Source organism: Bicyclus anynana, chromosome 26, assembly GCF_947172395.1.
Source record: "Bicyclus anynana chromosome 26, ilBicAnyn1.1, whole genome shotgun sequence".
Lineage (NCBI taxonomy): Eukaryota > Metazoa > Arthropoda > Insecta > Lepidoptera > Nymphalidae > Bicyclus > Bicyclus anynana.
The window spans coordinates 8052022-8068386 of record NC_069108.1 but is presented as its reverse complement, the minus strand read 5'-3'; the positions used below and the strand labels follow the sequence as shown (position 1 = coordinate 8068386).

Genomic DNA, 16365 nt, shown 5'->3' with positions numbered 1-16365 from the left:
CACTTGCACATTCAACATTTTTCTAGTAATATGACTTTACTCTCTACGCATTACATGTCCATACCAAGCTAACCTTCTACTCCTCAATTTTTCTGTCACTGGCGCCACCTTCAGACTTCCTCTTATATACTCATTCCTTATTTTATTTATTCTTGTCACACCACACATCCATCTCAACATACGCATTTCGTTCACATGCATTCGTTTACTATCCGTCCCTTTCACCGCCCAACATTCTGATCCATACAGCACGACAGGTCTTACAACCGTTTTGTATATTTTACCCTTAAGTGTAAGAGGCAGTGTAAGAGGCACGGGTCACATATGTGGCGAACGAACTCTTTCGTTCGCCCACTTTAGGTTAGGCCATCTACATTCACATTCCAGATTAATTTCATATTTAGAATTCCCTCGACCGCGCATGCGTGGATATATTGTTTCGCCCATTCATTACATCTTTACCGTTTCTCCATTCCACACCGCATCATCTATTTGATATTACTTTTATTTTATATCCATATACAATTGTTACAATCAATAAAGTGAATAAATATACCAATCAACATCGTCGTCTTCATAACTATATACTAAAATATATAACCTCAATGGCGATACATAGTACACCTGAGACCTGTCGCCATTTCATCCATCCCGCATTCATTCTACTTTTTACGTCTCGGTCCACATTGCGATCGTTTTGAAAAAGCGATCCGAGGTACCGATAATCGGAGCAAGCTACACCATTTAAGGCAATTTTGGAAGGCGGCGCTAACAATAATTATTAAATAATAAAATTATATAAAATAATATACGATTAGTAATAATACATATTAATCTTACATTACCAAGCTTAAAGAAAAGTTTAGGAGTATTAATAAATAATAATTTAAGGGGGGGGGGGGGGGTTTATACTAATAAATAAAAATGTATTGCAAAGTATTGGTTTAAATGTACTTTAATAAATTTTTTGAAAACATATAGCGTTTATCACAAACTCTACCTCTTTATAATCTATCTATCTTCTATATTTATAATAAACTGGTCGAATATTTGAGATTTTACTTATTTGTAACAACAAACGTTACCGTGGCATAGAGTACTACTAGCGCCATCTAGAATCTATACTTATAATACGAATTCTGTACATTGAAGATATTTTGAAAATTTTTGTTAAGCTAAAAGCTAAAAATATTTTTCTTTCGATTTTTTGTCTGTGTCGAATCCAGGACCACCTTGTGAATCCACCGCGCATACCACTGCGCCACGGAGGCCGTAGTGATGTTTGACTTTTCGCTTCTATATGAGTACCTAATATAAGTATTATTACGCAATAAAATGACGAAGGATCGCATGCGCTGGATCCGCGACCTTGCGCCGTCGGCGGAAGGTCGATATTTGCACGCGACGTCACGCGCCTTGAGCTCTGACGCCTTTGGACCTGGGAGAAGCCATATTCAACTCACTGTTGAGCACGAGTCTCGTCAGAACGAGAGTGGTTTGGCTAATAGTTCATCAAGCTGGCCCAATGCGGCTGACTTGACGTGGAGATTCAAGAATGGTTTTCGCACGATGTTTTTCCTTCAACCTATATTCGGCTCACTGTTGAGCACGAGTCTCTTCTCAGAAAGAGAGTGGTTAGGCTAATAGTTCATCAAGCTGGCCCAATGAGGCTGACTTGACGTGGAGATTCAAAAATGGTTTTCACACGACGTTTTTCCTTCAACCAATATTCGGCTCACTGTTGAGCACGAGTCTCCTCAGACGAGAGGGGTTAGGCCAAGAGTTCATCAAGCTGGCCCAATGCGGCTGACTTGACGTGGAGATTCAAGAATGGTTTTCACACGACGTTTTTCCTTCAACCTATATTCGGCTCACCGTTGAGCACGAGTCTCCTCAGACGAGAGGGGTTAGGCCAAGAGTTCATCAAGCTGGCCCAATGCAGCTGACTTGACGTGGAGATTCAAGAATGGTTTTCACACGACGTTTTTCCTTCAACCTATATTCGGCTCACTGTTGAGCACGAGTCTCCTCAGACGAGAGGGGTTAGGCCAAGAGTTCATCAAGCTGGCCCAATGCAGCTGACTTGACGTGGAGATTCAAGAATGGTTTTCACACGACGTTTTTCCTTCAACCTATATTCGGCTCACTGTTGAGCACGAGTCTCCTCAGACGAGAGGGGTTAGGCCAAGAGTTCATCAAGCTGGCCCAATGCGGCTGACTTGACGTGGAGATTCAAGAATGGTTTTCACACGACGTTTTCCCTTCAACCCATATTCGGCTCACTGTTGAGCACGAGTCTCCTCTCAGAACGAGAGGGGTTAGGCTAATAGTTCATCAAGCTGGCCCAATGCGGCAGACTTCACACACGTGGAGAATCAATAATGGTTTTCACACGATGTTTTTCCTTCAACCTATATTCGGCTCACTGTTGAGCACGAGTCTCCTCTCAGAACGAGAGGGGTTAGGCTAATAGTTCATCAAGCTGGCCCAATGCGGCAGACTTCACACACGTGGAGAATCAATAATGGTTTTCACACGATGTTTTTCCTTCAACCTATATTCGGCTCACTGTTGAGCACGAGTCTCCTCTCAGAACGAGAGGGGTTAGGCTAATAGTTCATCAAGCTAGCCTAATGCAGCTGATTTCACACACGTGGAGAATCAATTATGGTTTTCACTCGATGTTTTTCCTTCACCGTTTGAGATACGTGATGTTTAATTTCTTAAAATGCACATAACCGATGAAGACGTGATAGCCCAGTGGATATAACCTCTGCCTCCGATTCCGGAGGGTGTGGGTTCGAATCCGTTCCGGGCATGCATCTCCAACTTTTCAGTTGTGTGCGTTTTAAGAAATTAAACATCACGTGTTTTAAACGGTGAAGGAAAACATCGTGAGGAAACTTGATTCTCCACGTGTGTGAAGTCTGCCGCATTCGGCCAGCTTGATGAACTATTGGTATAAAATCTCTCGTTTTGAGAGGGGACTCGTTTATTTATTTATTTATTTGTAACGCCAACAATGACAGCAGAAAACATTATATATAAGTAAGTTACAAAATTCTTGAAGTACTGCAGCCATCTTTTACAGGCGTTCACAACACTGCAGAGTCCGGTTAAAAACTTAAAGTAAAAGATTAACCTACAATCTAAAATAATTTACCAAAAATTTACAATAATAAAAAAATAATTAAAATGTCAAAATCAAGAAGGTTTACAACACTCGTGCTCAACAGTGAGCCGAATGTGGGTTGTTAATGATGATGCCATTCTCACCGGCCTCACATTATCACAAGGCCGGGAGCCTTCTCCCAGGTCCAAAGGCGTCAGAGCTAACGCCAGAGAATTTCTTAATTCTCTGCGTGTGTGAAGTCTGCCAATCCGCATTGGGCCAGCGTGGTGGAGTATTGGCCTAACCCCTCTCATACTGAGAGGAGACTCGAGCTCAGCAGTGAGCCGTATATGGGTTGATGACGACGACGATCGCATGTTAGCGCATGCCAACTTATACGCCGCGTACTATACATGTCAGGACACTTGTACCAGAGAGAGTTGAACTGTCAACCAGTTTAAGACTGGACCGTTATACGTGAAAGTGTAAAATCTCATGTTTGTAGTAGAGTTGTGTGTGACAGCTCATCTGGGGAAGTACTACCGCATTGTTTGTTTGTGCGGATACACAGCAATGCTGTGTTACTGTCTAGTGGGCATGGTTGATTGGATTCATGGGTGGGGTAGGGTAGGATTGATTTAAATCTTCCAATCAAATAGTCTCGCGACTTAGTCCGCGTGGTTATCAATGTAAACTTTCAAGCCCTATTTCACCACTTTAGGGGTGGAATTTTAAAAATTTTTGAATTACATTATATTTCGTATTTTTTTATGATTTATGAACAAATTTTTAAAACTGTAACTCTAAAAATTAAGGACTTTCCATACAAACAAACAACCCCTATATCACCCCCTTCTCATTTTATTTTCGCAATAAAAAGTATCCTATAACCTTCTCCGTATTATGGTCTTAAACCGTATTCTGTAGTTTCAGCGTGATGCCCGAATAACAAAAAACACGGACAGACAGACAGACAGATAAAAAATCGAAAAAAAAATATATTTTTAGCTTCAGTATCGATTATATGTATAATGCCCCCCAACAAAAATTTTCAAAATATCTTCAATGTACAGAATGTACAAAATGTACAGAATTCGTATTATAAGTATAGATTCTAGATGGCGCTGGCGTTTTTTATTCCACGCTAACGTTTGTTGTTACAAATGGTATAAGTAAAATCTCAAATTGCCAATAAATGTATAGAATTCGACCAGTTTTATTATAACTATAGACTAGCAAACGCCGCAAGGTTTTAGCCGCTTAGCTCCTGATCCTGTGGGAATACAGGGATAAAATATAGCCTATAGCATTGGGGGATAATAAATAACATATGAGGGTGTATATTACTTTTACCAGATCTCGTACTAGTACGCGAAGAAAATGTTCAGATTTTGAAAAGGTTCAGATTGCTCCAGTAATCTCTTCACATCGATCTCTCTCCACACAGCTCAACATTTAAAGCGAGTTGATCTCTCCCTACAGAGCTCAACATTTGAAGCGAGTTGATCTCTCAACACAGCTCAACATTTGAAGCGAGTTGATCTCTCAACGCAACTCAATATTTGGCGCTAGTTGATCTCTCAACACAGCTCAACATTTGACGTAGCGTTCCGGTACAATGTCGTGTAGAAACCGAAAAGGGGTGTGGATTTTCATCCTCCTCCTAACAAGTTAACCCGCTTTCATCTTAGACTGCACCATCACTTACTATCTGGTGATGTTGTAGTCAAAGAATAACTGTAAATAATTGAAAAAAAAGCATTTCAAGCGAGTTGATCTCTCGAAACAGCTCAACATTTGAAGCGAGTTGATCTCTCGAATCAGCTCAACATTTGACGCGAGTTGATCTCTCAACACAGCTCAACATCTGAAGCGAGTTGATCTCTCAACACAGCTCAACATTTGACGCGAGTTGATCTGTCCACAAAGCTTTGACGCAAGTTGATCTCGGCCAGTCGGTGGCATTCACCGGTCACCGAGCACGGAACCCCGGACCCGTTCCGCGGGTGATGTAAGCGGGTGAAAGCATGCTCACTGCTAACGCTGGATCCAAAAGAGAAAACGTTTTCAATATACCTACTCGAATACCTACTTTTGAAAGTGCTTCACTTGGTCAAGTTGGTCTCTGTGGCTATTTTTTTTTTATTCTTTACAAGTTAGCCCTTGACTACAATCTCACCTGGTAAGTGATGATGCAATCTAAGATGGAAGCGGGCTAACTTGTTAGGAGGAGGATGAAAATCCACACACCTTTCGGTTTCTACACGACATCGTACCGGAACGCAATTTTTTTTTTTTTTTATATTCTTTACAAGTTAGCCCTTGACTACTATCTCACCTGGTAAGAGATTATGCAATCTAACATGGAAGCGGGTTTACTTGTTAGGAGGAGGATGAAAATCCACACACCTTTCGGTTTCTACACGACATCGTACCGGAACGCAATTTTTTTTTTTTTTTTTTTTTTTTTTTTTTTTATATTCTTTACAAGTTAGCCCTTGATTAAAATCTCACCTGATGGTAAGTGATGATGCAATCTAAGATGGAAGCGGGATAGCTTGTTAGGAGGAGGATGAAAATCCACACCTCTTTCTGTTTCTACACGACATCGTACTGGAACGCAATTTTTTTTTTATTATTTTTTATTTTTATTTTTATTTTTTTTATATTCTTTACAAGTTAGCCTTTGATTACAATCTTACCTGATGGTAAGTGATGATGCAGTCTAAGATGGAAGCGGGCTAACTTGTTAGGAGGAGGATGAAAATCCACACCCCTTTCGGTTTCTACACGACATCGTACCGGAACGCTAAATCGCTTGGCGGTACGTCTTTGCTGTTAGGGTGGTAACTATAGGTACTATACAGTTTGGCGTCACGGCAAGTCCTAGTCTATACTCTGTTATGAAATAGATACTAGTTATCTAGACTAATATTATAAAGCTGAAGAGTTTGTTTGAATGCGCTAATCTCAGGAACTACTGGTCCGATTTAAAAAATTCTTTCAGTTTTAGATAGCCTATATAGGCTATAGGCTTATACATTATACCCGTATTCTTACGGGATCGGGAACCACGCGGGTGAAACCGCGCAGCGTCAGCTAGTCCTGTATATTGTGTAACTAGTAGACGCCGCGCGGTTTCACCCGCATGGTTCCCGTTCCTGTAGGAATACGGAGATAAACTATAGCCTATAGCATTCCTCGATAAATGGGCTATATAATACTAAAATAATTTTTCAAATCGAAACGGTAGTTCCTGAGATTAGCGCGTGCAAACAAACAAACTCTTCAGCTTTATAATATTAGTATAGATTAGTATATACCATGTCCAGATTGAATTGCGCTATTTGGTAAATAAACAAACCCTTTTGTCGATGCCAAACTTTCATAACAGTTTTCACAACCATCAAACTATTCAAACACGCACAAACACTTTGTTCTTTACAAATCCACCTCCACCTATGGAGAATCACACAAACGTAACATTTTTTTAATTTACACAGGGTTTAATCAAAATTTTTAGAAATAAACGAAATTAAACACGAAATTATGCACACAGATTACATTTAAATGTAAATTTGACGTTTCGTCTCTCTAAGGTTGTGCCAAATAAAATTGTCACCACAGATTAAAAATGAATGATTTACCGATTGTAAATATCGAATGTATTCCGTTCAGTATCGATATCGTAATTGAGTAATTTGAATAAAGTAATTTTTTCATAGCGTTGTTTAGTTAGTTACGTACTTATATGTTAAAAAAAGATAATGCGTTAACAAGTACTGCCTAAATTTTTTAGTACTCTTTTAATTTATAACAAACAGATACAAGTGAAAAAAATGTTATTTGATAGGTATTAATTAATATGCAACAGAAAGAGGTAGATAGTTAATATCGCGCGTATTTTGACTGTGTGATTAGTGTTGCCAACTTAGAAGTGAGTTTTTAAGTAAAATGATTTTTTTACAATTGATATAAAATTCGATTAGTAGTAGTTAATTTTCGATATAGTTCATCAACGGCCCATCCCTAGGATGACGTCACAACTAATGTCAGTGATGAATACGGCCATATTTGTTTACATAATTTTGCAATTCTAAAAAAATGAAGTTTAGATAGAATCATTGTACGGAACCATGAAATAATACAATAACATGGCGCTCAGTTAGAAGACGCAATATACTAGTATTATAATCGCAAATCGAGTCGGCGCGGAGGCCTTGCGCTGCGCTGCGTGACGCAATGCGTGACGTCACGCTACGCCTTCGCTTCTTTGTCTACTTGACGGCGCGTTTCTTTGTTCGCCTCGCGTTACGACATTGGAGAACTGCGGGACTGTTCTGTAACTTGCAAATGTGAGTTTCGAATACACCTCTCTGTCTAACACAATACTATAGAACGATAAAGATAGAGGTGAATCTGAAACCCCCTCTTGCGAGTTAAACAAAACGTAACGGAATAGCCTCAATGAAAGGAGACAATTTAATGCTAGAATTGCGATTGCGATTTCTATATAGCGATAGCGAACTTCGTTCAATCCGCACCAGGGCCCTTGGTTACCTAGCTACAAGCTCAACATACGGTCAGTTTTATCGGATGTCCTGCCGTTCGCGCTGCAGGCACGTGAACTTGTTGGATGTTGAGTGGCTTGAATAAAGGCCTTTGGCCATGTGGTGATGTGGCATACTCTTTCTACAATCGAAAACGCTTCGGAAATTAAAAAAATGTATGGGAATGGTTTTCGTTATCGAAAGGTAACGTGATCTAGTTATCGATAGTAATTAGTATAAAACGATTTTTTATTATTAATTACGTGCCTACAAAATCAAAGCAATAAGCGATCAGAATTTAGCTGAATGGTGTATTATAGGACTTAAATGTGATTACAAAAATAACAAAACTAATGTCGAACAAAGGTTATGATTCACAACATTTGTCAGGACAACTTAATTAACAAATCAAACTGTAACCAAAATAAGACCCTAGAATGGCAGAGAATGACCTTGAGTGGAGTCACGCACTTGTGAATGATGTGTGTAGGGTTAAAGGATCCTTTGACTGTATACAAACACTCCCCTTTTCCATTCAAGTCACTCTCCCCGGCTATACCAAGTAACACATAAAGAATTACACAACAAGAGATGTGGACGGCTCGAACGCCACGAGCACACTGAAGCCGCAAGCATGTCGTTGTAACGCGGCGGTAACAGGTGATAATGATGAATGAGTCCTTAGAGACCTTTTCTCGGAGGCAAACTTTCTCTACTTACTTATAATAATAATAATAAAACCTTTGTTGAGTCAACTATTATTGTTCCGATAGTTGTTTCAGTCAATGGTCTTATAGCGAAAAGCTTCGACCAACACCTTAAGAAGCTTTCGCTTAACTGTTGGATCAAGAGTCGGATACAAAAGGCAGTGATTCTTGAGACGGCGCGTATTGTGAGGAGGTTCCTCACTCTGGAGCCCTGACCACCGGTTGCTTGGGCACTCAAATGTCCCGCAGCGGGAGGGTGATTTTTTTTTTTATAAATTTTTAATAATGTTTTGTATTTTATACTTATATTGTCAAAAATTAAAAAAAAATAAGTAATAAATAAATGAGAGAAATAAAAAAAAGCCTTTTATTTTCCTTATACTCTAGTGCTGCAATAGTTTTCTTAAATCTAGTGTTAGTACATTTAATGTTTACATTATTTAGTTTGTTAGTTTTAGAAATACATTGTTTTATTTATTTATTTTTCTTTGTAGTATTAGACTAAGTTCTCAATCTCTCCCCCAATTCCTTCCACTTATTTCTGACCTTTGCCATGAACCTCCACTGTTTTCCAGCTATATGTATAAGGTCGTCACACCGACAACCACACACTCTACTTACTGTTATCGCCGTTTAGTGTTGGAAATAGTAGTCTGTGACGGATATGAGGTCGCTCGATCTCGTGTTAGCTTCAGTGTGATCGTGGCGTTTGAGCCGTCCACATCTCTTGTTGTGTAATTCTTTATGGGTTACTTGGGATAGGCGGGGAGAATGACTTGGTGAGTGAGAGCGAGTGGAAAAGGGGAGTGTTTGATATCAGTCAAAGGTACCTTTAACCCTACTCACATCGTTCACAAGTGCGTGACTCCACTCAAGGTCATTCTCACCAGTTACAGTTTGATTTGTTAAGTTGTCCTGACAAGTGTTATGAAACGTAACCTTTGTTCGACATTAGTTTTCTAATATTTGTAATCACTTTTGGAGTCCTATAATATTACTTACCCTAGTTGAGATCCCTGTGCACGCGACGGTACGGTTGGTGGCGACATCCGCATGATGCGCTAGACGCTGCGCCGCGGCTTGCAATGCAGATATTAAAGTTCGCCTGCCAACCGCTGCGCCGTTGAAACTGTGCCAAAACTGAGGAAATTAGCCGATACCGTCTACAGCAGAGGTTCCGTTGCTTGCGGCCAGGTTTTTGACAAGCGCTTAACTTGACTGAATTGTTGTAAGACTAGTTTAAGCCTGCGATTTTGTTAGCTTGGAAACCATTGAGTACCTTGGAAAATGCATTACATACAAACATACATCATCATCATCATCATCATCATCATCGAGACCGTCTGACATATGTATTTACTTAAATGGTACGAATAAATTTCATTTTCATTATCAACCCATATTCGGCTCAATGCTGAGCTCAAGTCTCCTCTCAGAATTAGAGAGGTTAGGGTAATAGTTCATCAAGCTGACCCAATGCGGCTGACTTGACGTGGAGATTCAAGAATGGTTGTCACACGACGTTTTTCCTTCAACCCATATTCGGCTCACTGTTGAGCACGAGTCTCCTCTCACAACGAGAGAGGTTAGGCTAATAGTTCATCAAGCTGTCCCAATGCGGATAAGCAGACTTCACACATGTAGATAAAAATTTTAATAAAAAAAATTCAACCGACTTCCAACTAAAAAGCAAAAAATAACATCTTACCTACATGCTACCTTCTGATCAGTTTGAAGGCGGTGCCAATCCAGTGACATGTTTTAATTAAAGCCGTTTCTGAAAGAACCACAGAAATTGTGTAATTTATACGCTTGAATTAAAACATCACTGGCTTGGCACCGCCTTCAAACTGATCAGAAGGTAGCATGTAGGTAAGATGTTATTTTTTGCTTTTTAGTTGGAAGTCGGTTGAATTTTTTTTATTAAAATTTTTATTTTTTAATTTTTAGTGTTAGCACACCTACTGAGTGTGAATAAAAATTAATGAGCAATTAGTTGAAACGTTATTTTCTTATGATAAGTATCTAAGTCCTACAATTCCAATTTTAAAAATACTACCTTAACTCATATACAAAATTTCACTCCCCCTTCACGTAATATGAATATTCAGAAAAACATGAAAGGTGACTGTCCTCCGTCTTCATCACTAGACCCCCTGTGCACTCACAATCCATATGGGTGGAAGGTTCTCATCAATATAAAATTTATCAAGTTCAAACACAAGGTAGCTACTGTGAACCGTCGAGGAGTTCCCTTAACTCTCCTTCATCTCCGTCACCAGACCCCTAATACAGTCACAATCTATCCAGGTGGAAAGTTCTCATCAATACAAAATTATCAAGTCAAAACACAAGGTAGCTACTGTGAACCGTCGAGGAGTTCCCTTAACTCTCCTTCATCTCCATAACCAGACCCCTAATACAGTCACAACCCATCTAGGTGGAAAGTTCTCATCAATACAAATTTATCAAGTCCAAACACAAGGTAGCTACTGTGAACCGTTGAGTAGTTCTCTTAACTCTCCTTCGTCTTCATCATCAGACCCTTAATACAGTCACAACCCATCTAGGTGGAAAGTTCTCATCAATACAAATAAATCAAGCCCAAACAAAAGGTACCTGCTGTAAATCGTTAACGAGTTCCATCGTCTGTGTATCGGCTCCATCATCAGACCAACTCCAGACCTTCATAAAATTGTAGTGGTTTAAATTACCTTATGGAAACACTAACAAACGCACTAGCCGTCTATACGATTTTCGAAAGTTCCCCTCGATTTCTCCAGGATGCCATCATCAGATCCTGACATGAAAAAAATGGGACCACCCTGGAATCAAACCCTTCAAAACAAAAAAAGAATTTTCAAAATCGGCTCACAAATGACGGAATTATCGCTGGACATACATAAAAAAAAAAAAAAAAAAAAAAAACATACATACAGCCGAACGTAGAACCTCCTCCTTTTTGGAAGTCGGTTAAAAATAAAGAAAATTCTCAGGTATGCAGGTTTCCTCACGATGTTTTTCCTTCACCGTTTGAACACGTGATATTTTTTTTTTAAATGCACACAACTGAAAAGTTGGAGGAGCACGCCCCGGACCGGATTCAAATCCACACCTTTCGGAATCGGTGGCAGAGGTCATATACATAACGCATACAAACATTTTGAGAATCCGACTATACCACACTCGAATCCTCAAAATGTTTATTACATCGTGTATTCCCACGGGCATTTTGACATTGAAATGAACAATGAAAATGTTTGAATTTCTAATTTTCAAATTTAAAATTTTGACTTAGTGTCATTATTGTTAATAACTCAGACATGCAAGCAATGGTTGTTATTGTTCCGATAGTAGTATCAGTCAATGATGTTATAGCGAAAAGCTTGGACCAACATGTTAAGAAGCTTTCGCTTGACTGGATTTATACAGGATCATCATCATCACTATTAACCCATATTCATCTCACTGCTGAGCTCATGTCTCCTTGTGTTCGAATAGCATAGCCACGACACAAATTTCACTATTTGGTCTTTCTGTGACTGCCACAACACGTCGTGCGCGTTTTCATTAGAGCCATTACACGAATGTCGCCATGTGGATGTTTTACTGTGACCCCAACGCGTTGTGAGCTATTTTTCCGCTCACTGGGCTATCACAGCACAGTAACTAGATGTACATATGGTGTAAAATGACGTAGCCAAGATCATTTCGTTGAAATAACTTTGTTAGATGATCATAATTACGAAAATACTATGAAAAACTATGTAGTGTTTTACATAATTTACTAAATTTTAACCGAGTATGATAGTTGGCTCATCAAATAATAAGTAATTTTTGCTGCCCTGTGCTCATCCCCTGGATGGGGGTCTGTGTGTCACTGTTGTCTGATAGCATTGTTGTTGTTGTTGCAGCGATGGCAGCAGCGCCGGCAGCCCCAAGGAGGCGTGCGTGGCCAACTCGCCGCCGCCCGCGCCCGCTAAGCGTCACCCGCACCACCACGAGCAGCGGCGGATGAGTGTGGGTCAGTACACCGCCCTGTACAAGCTGACGCACTTCCCGTGCCCCTAGGAATCATCATATCAGCCGATGGAGTCCACTGCAGGACATAGGCCTTTTGTAGGGACTTCCAAACATCGCGATACTGAGCCATCTGCATCCAGCGAATACCTGCGACTTGCTTGATGTTCTAACTCGTACCTTGTTAAACATCGTCATCATCATCTTCGTCATATCAGCCGATGGAGTCCACTGCAGGACATAGGCCTTTTGTAGGCACCTCCAAACATCACGATGCTGAGCCGCCTGCATCCAGCGAATGTCTGCGACTCGCTTGATGTCGTCAGTCCACCTGGTGGGGGTCGACCAACACTGCGCTTACTAGTGCGGGGTCGCCATTCCAGCACTTTGGGACCCCAACGTCCGTCGGCTCTTCGAACTATGTGCCCCGCCCACTTCAGCTTCGCAACTCATTGAGCTATGTCGGTGACTTTGGTTCTTCTGCGGATCTCCTCATTTCTGATTCGATCACGCAGAGATACTCCTAACATAACTCGTTCCATCGCCCGCTGTGTGACTCTCAGCCTTCTTATGAGGCCTATAGTTAGCGTATATCCCGTAGGAATACGGGGATACTATACAGTAGAACCCGCTTAAAACGATTTCTCGCGATAATACGTCATTTTACAACAGTCCCTATAACTTGAGACATGTTTTCATAAACTTCCTAACGCTTAATACGATTCGTCATCCCGTTTAATACGCCTACATGTCACACGCGTGTAATTCCAAATGCGACAAATAAATTACAACAGATAGATCAGGACATCATAAAGGTCTTTAAACAAGGTTGCAGGACAAGACTAATACATGATATCTTAAAGAACTGAAAGACCCTGACAGCAAACGACCCTTGACATGATGCGATTCTAAACTGAAAATTTTGAATACTGCAAAAGTAAAATTTTATTGAAAATTTCGTAATTACTAATGCATCAAAATCTTTTTGTCATACCAGAATAAGTAATTACTTTAAGTAGCATATTTAGGTAGTCCCTATTAGGTAGATATTTTTCACTATCCCCACCCATATCCCGTATAATACGCTTTCGCGTCTAAGACGCGTTTTCAGTTGGGTCCCTGCGAAATCGTATTAAACGGGTTCTACTGTATATATACGATGCGGGAATTGGAACCACATGGGTAAAACCGCGCGGCGTCAGCTAGTGTTACTATAAGGCGGAGCATCTGGCTGTGTGTCCCGGCTACTTAAAAAGAATGTCGACAAATGTTTTTTTTATTCTGTTTTTTATTCTCTAGCTAGTGGAACTAGACGATGCGGAAGTCTATAATGGGGTTTCAGTTAATCTGGTTAATCCCTTAATGAAACACTAAAACTATGCGTATAGCTAGCTCTGACTTGCATTTAGTTAGATACCGCAAGCCGCCCGCAATAATACTAGCGGACGTCTGCGACTTTGTCCGTGTGGATTTTAGTTTTTCACAAACCCCGCGGGTCTGTGAAAAACATAAATCTATACTAATATTATAAAGCTAAAGAGTTTGTTTGTTTGTTTGTTTGATTGAACGCGCTAATCTCAGGAACTACTGATTCGATTTGAAAAAATCTTTCAGTATTAGATAGCTCATTTATCGAGGAAGGCTATAGAATATATATTATCCCCGTATTCCTACGGGAACGGCAAGCACGTGGGTAAAACCGCGCGGCGTCAGCTAGTTATAAATAATAAAGGCCCATTTTGGGACATGTACTTTTGTTTGTTAGATTTCAGTGTTGATTATGTAGTATTTTTGCGTACTATATATGTCTTCAACAGTATATACTATATATATAATAGTACGCAGACCCGAAGTATAGTACAACACTATATATTATAGTACGGTTGGCAACCCTACCTGATGGTAATAGGCTACTTGCCTCTTTTGTAAACAGTGTTTAAACTGAATTATGGAAGTATTATAAGCTTTATTTTATTTTGTCCCGTAATAAATAAAAAATTACTACGTAAAATTTTTGCCGCCGAAACACACATTAGCAAGTGACGTCATGCATAGAGATAACAGCGCAAGCACCAATCACAAACCGATCCCTTGTAGCGAATGACGTCACAGTTTATGATTAGCGTTTGCGGTGACGTGATAAAAATACAATTTTGTTTTATAAAAATATTACTATATTTAGAGCCGTGATAGCCCAGTGGATATGACCCCTGCTTCCGTTTCCGGAGGGTGTGGGTTCGAATCCGGTCCGGGGCATGCACCTCCAACTTTTCAGTTGTGTGCATTTTAAGATATTAGATATCACGTGTCTCAAACGGTGAAGGCAAACATCGTGAGGAAACCTGCATACCAAAAAATTTTCTTAATTCTCTGCGTGTGTGAAGTCTGCCAGTCCGCATTGGGCCAGCGTGGTGGACTATTGGCCTAACCCCTCTCATTCTGAGAGGAGACTCGAGCTCTACAGTGAGCCCAATATGGGTTGATAACGAAAAATACTACAATTACGAGATCATTTTCACAAATAAAAATGTGATTAGAGTTTCTAGGCATCTGAACTGCCTATATGCAAAAAATCTTCTTAGTTTTGTACAGCAGGCGAGTAGCCTATTGATGATGCAATGTAAGATGGAAGAGTTGCAGTATGAGCTATGACCTCAGACCAATTATAGAAGGACCTGTATCGCACTCATAGTCACGAACAAAATTGTCTGTCATTTTCTGAGGAAAACGAGCTTAGATCTTATACTAAACTAAAATTTTCGTCCGCTTTTTACACAATTCAATTAGACAAAAAGGTATTTTTACGGAGCTCTATAACCGACGAACATGATTACAACTATTTAACATCGATTCTATAGAGACAGCTTTTATAATCGCATTAGATCACATACTTTGACAGAAAAGTAACGTCTAGCGAGGCAGCTCCTATACAATAATTGGTCTGAGGCTATGACGAGCTACGTCGGAACTCTCCGACTGAATCAAAGCAACCTAATAAGGTTAATAACCGCGCCCCCGAGCTCCAATGCGAACCCGTACAAAGCTCTTGCCGATTTTTCATTACGTAATGCGTTCGCTTGTATTTGTATGTCACTATACACAGTATATTACATCACTAGCTGACGCTGCGCGGTTTTAATCGCGTGGTTCCCGTTCCCGTAGGAATACGGGGATAATATATAGCCTATAGCCTTCCTCGATAAATGGGCTATCTAACACTGATAGAATTTTTCAAATCGGACCAGTAGTTCCTGAGATTAGCGCGTTCAAACAAATGAACAAACAAACTCTTCAGCTTTATAATATTAAGTTCAGATTCATAAGCGAGGCTCGAGGAAACGAAACCTCACGATCTATTTCTTCACCCGTTCGAGACACGAGATATTTAATTTGTTGAAACGCATTTCTTCTACGTGTGTGAAGTCTACCAATCCGCATTGGGTCAGTGTGGTAGATTGTTAGCCTAGCCCCTCTCATTTTGAGAGGAGGCTCGTCCTCAACAGTGAGCTGAATGTGGGTTGTTAATGTTGTGTGAAATCAAACTAATTTATCACACTGATTTATTTATTTTTTATTTCTTTACATTTTCTTTACTTTGAATAAATTGATATTTTAATTTTAATAATTATAATAATTTAATAATATACCCACATACCCACAATAACTTGATAGGTGTTCTCCCTGAAAAACGCCCCATACAAAATGGTACGAACTAATGACGTCGTAGGTCTTTAGATTTGTATGGGCTTTTAAACAAAATTACTAATATCTTTGTTATTTGTGCGTTTATGTTTATAGTTTACATATTAAATGATATCCAGCTTCTACTTGTTTCATTGTCAGTATTCTGTTTGTCCTCAGGCGGAGGCGCCGGAGGATCGCGTCGCGCCGAGCGACGGACCGCCGGACCATCTGAACGCCGGAGAACAGGTACTGTTATAGCGTCCACCGTCTCGCTGGTGCGTGTCTCTAGGGT

General features: G+C 40.0%; 1 protein-coding gene across 1 annotated transcript in view; it reads left to right on the top strand.

The window, feature by feature from the left end:
* LOC112054615 (uncharacterized) overlaps positions 1 to 16365 on the top strand; it is a 92147-nt gene that overhangs the window by 40191 nt on the left and 35591 nt on the right. Inside the window, exons 12-13 of the mRNA XM_052889812.1 lie at positions 12284 to 12393; positions 16251 to 16319. Of these exons, the coding sequence (XP_052745772.1) occupies positions 12284 to 12393; positions 16251 to 16319 (179 nt within the window). The remainder of the gene's footprint in view (positions 1 to 12283; positions 12394 to 16250; positions 16320 to 16365) is intronic.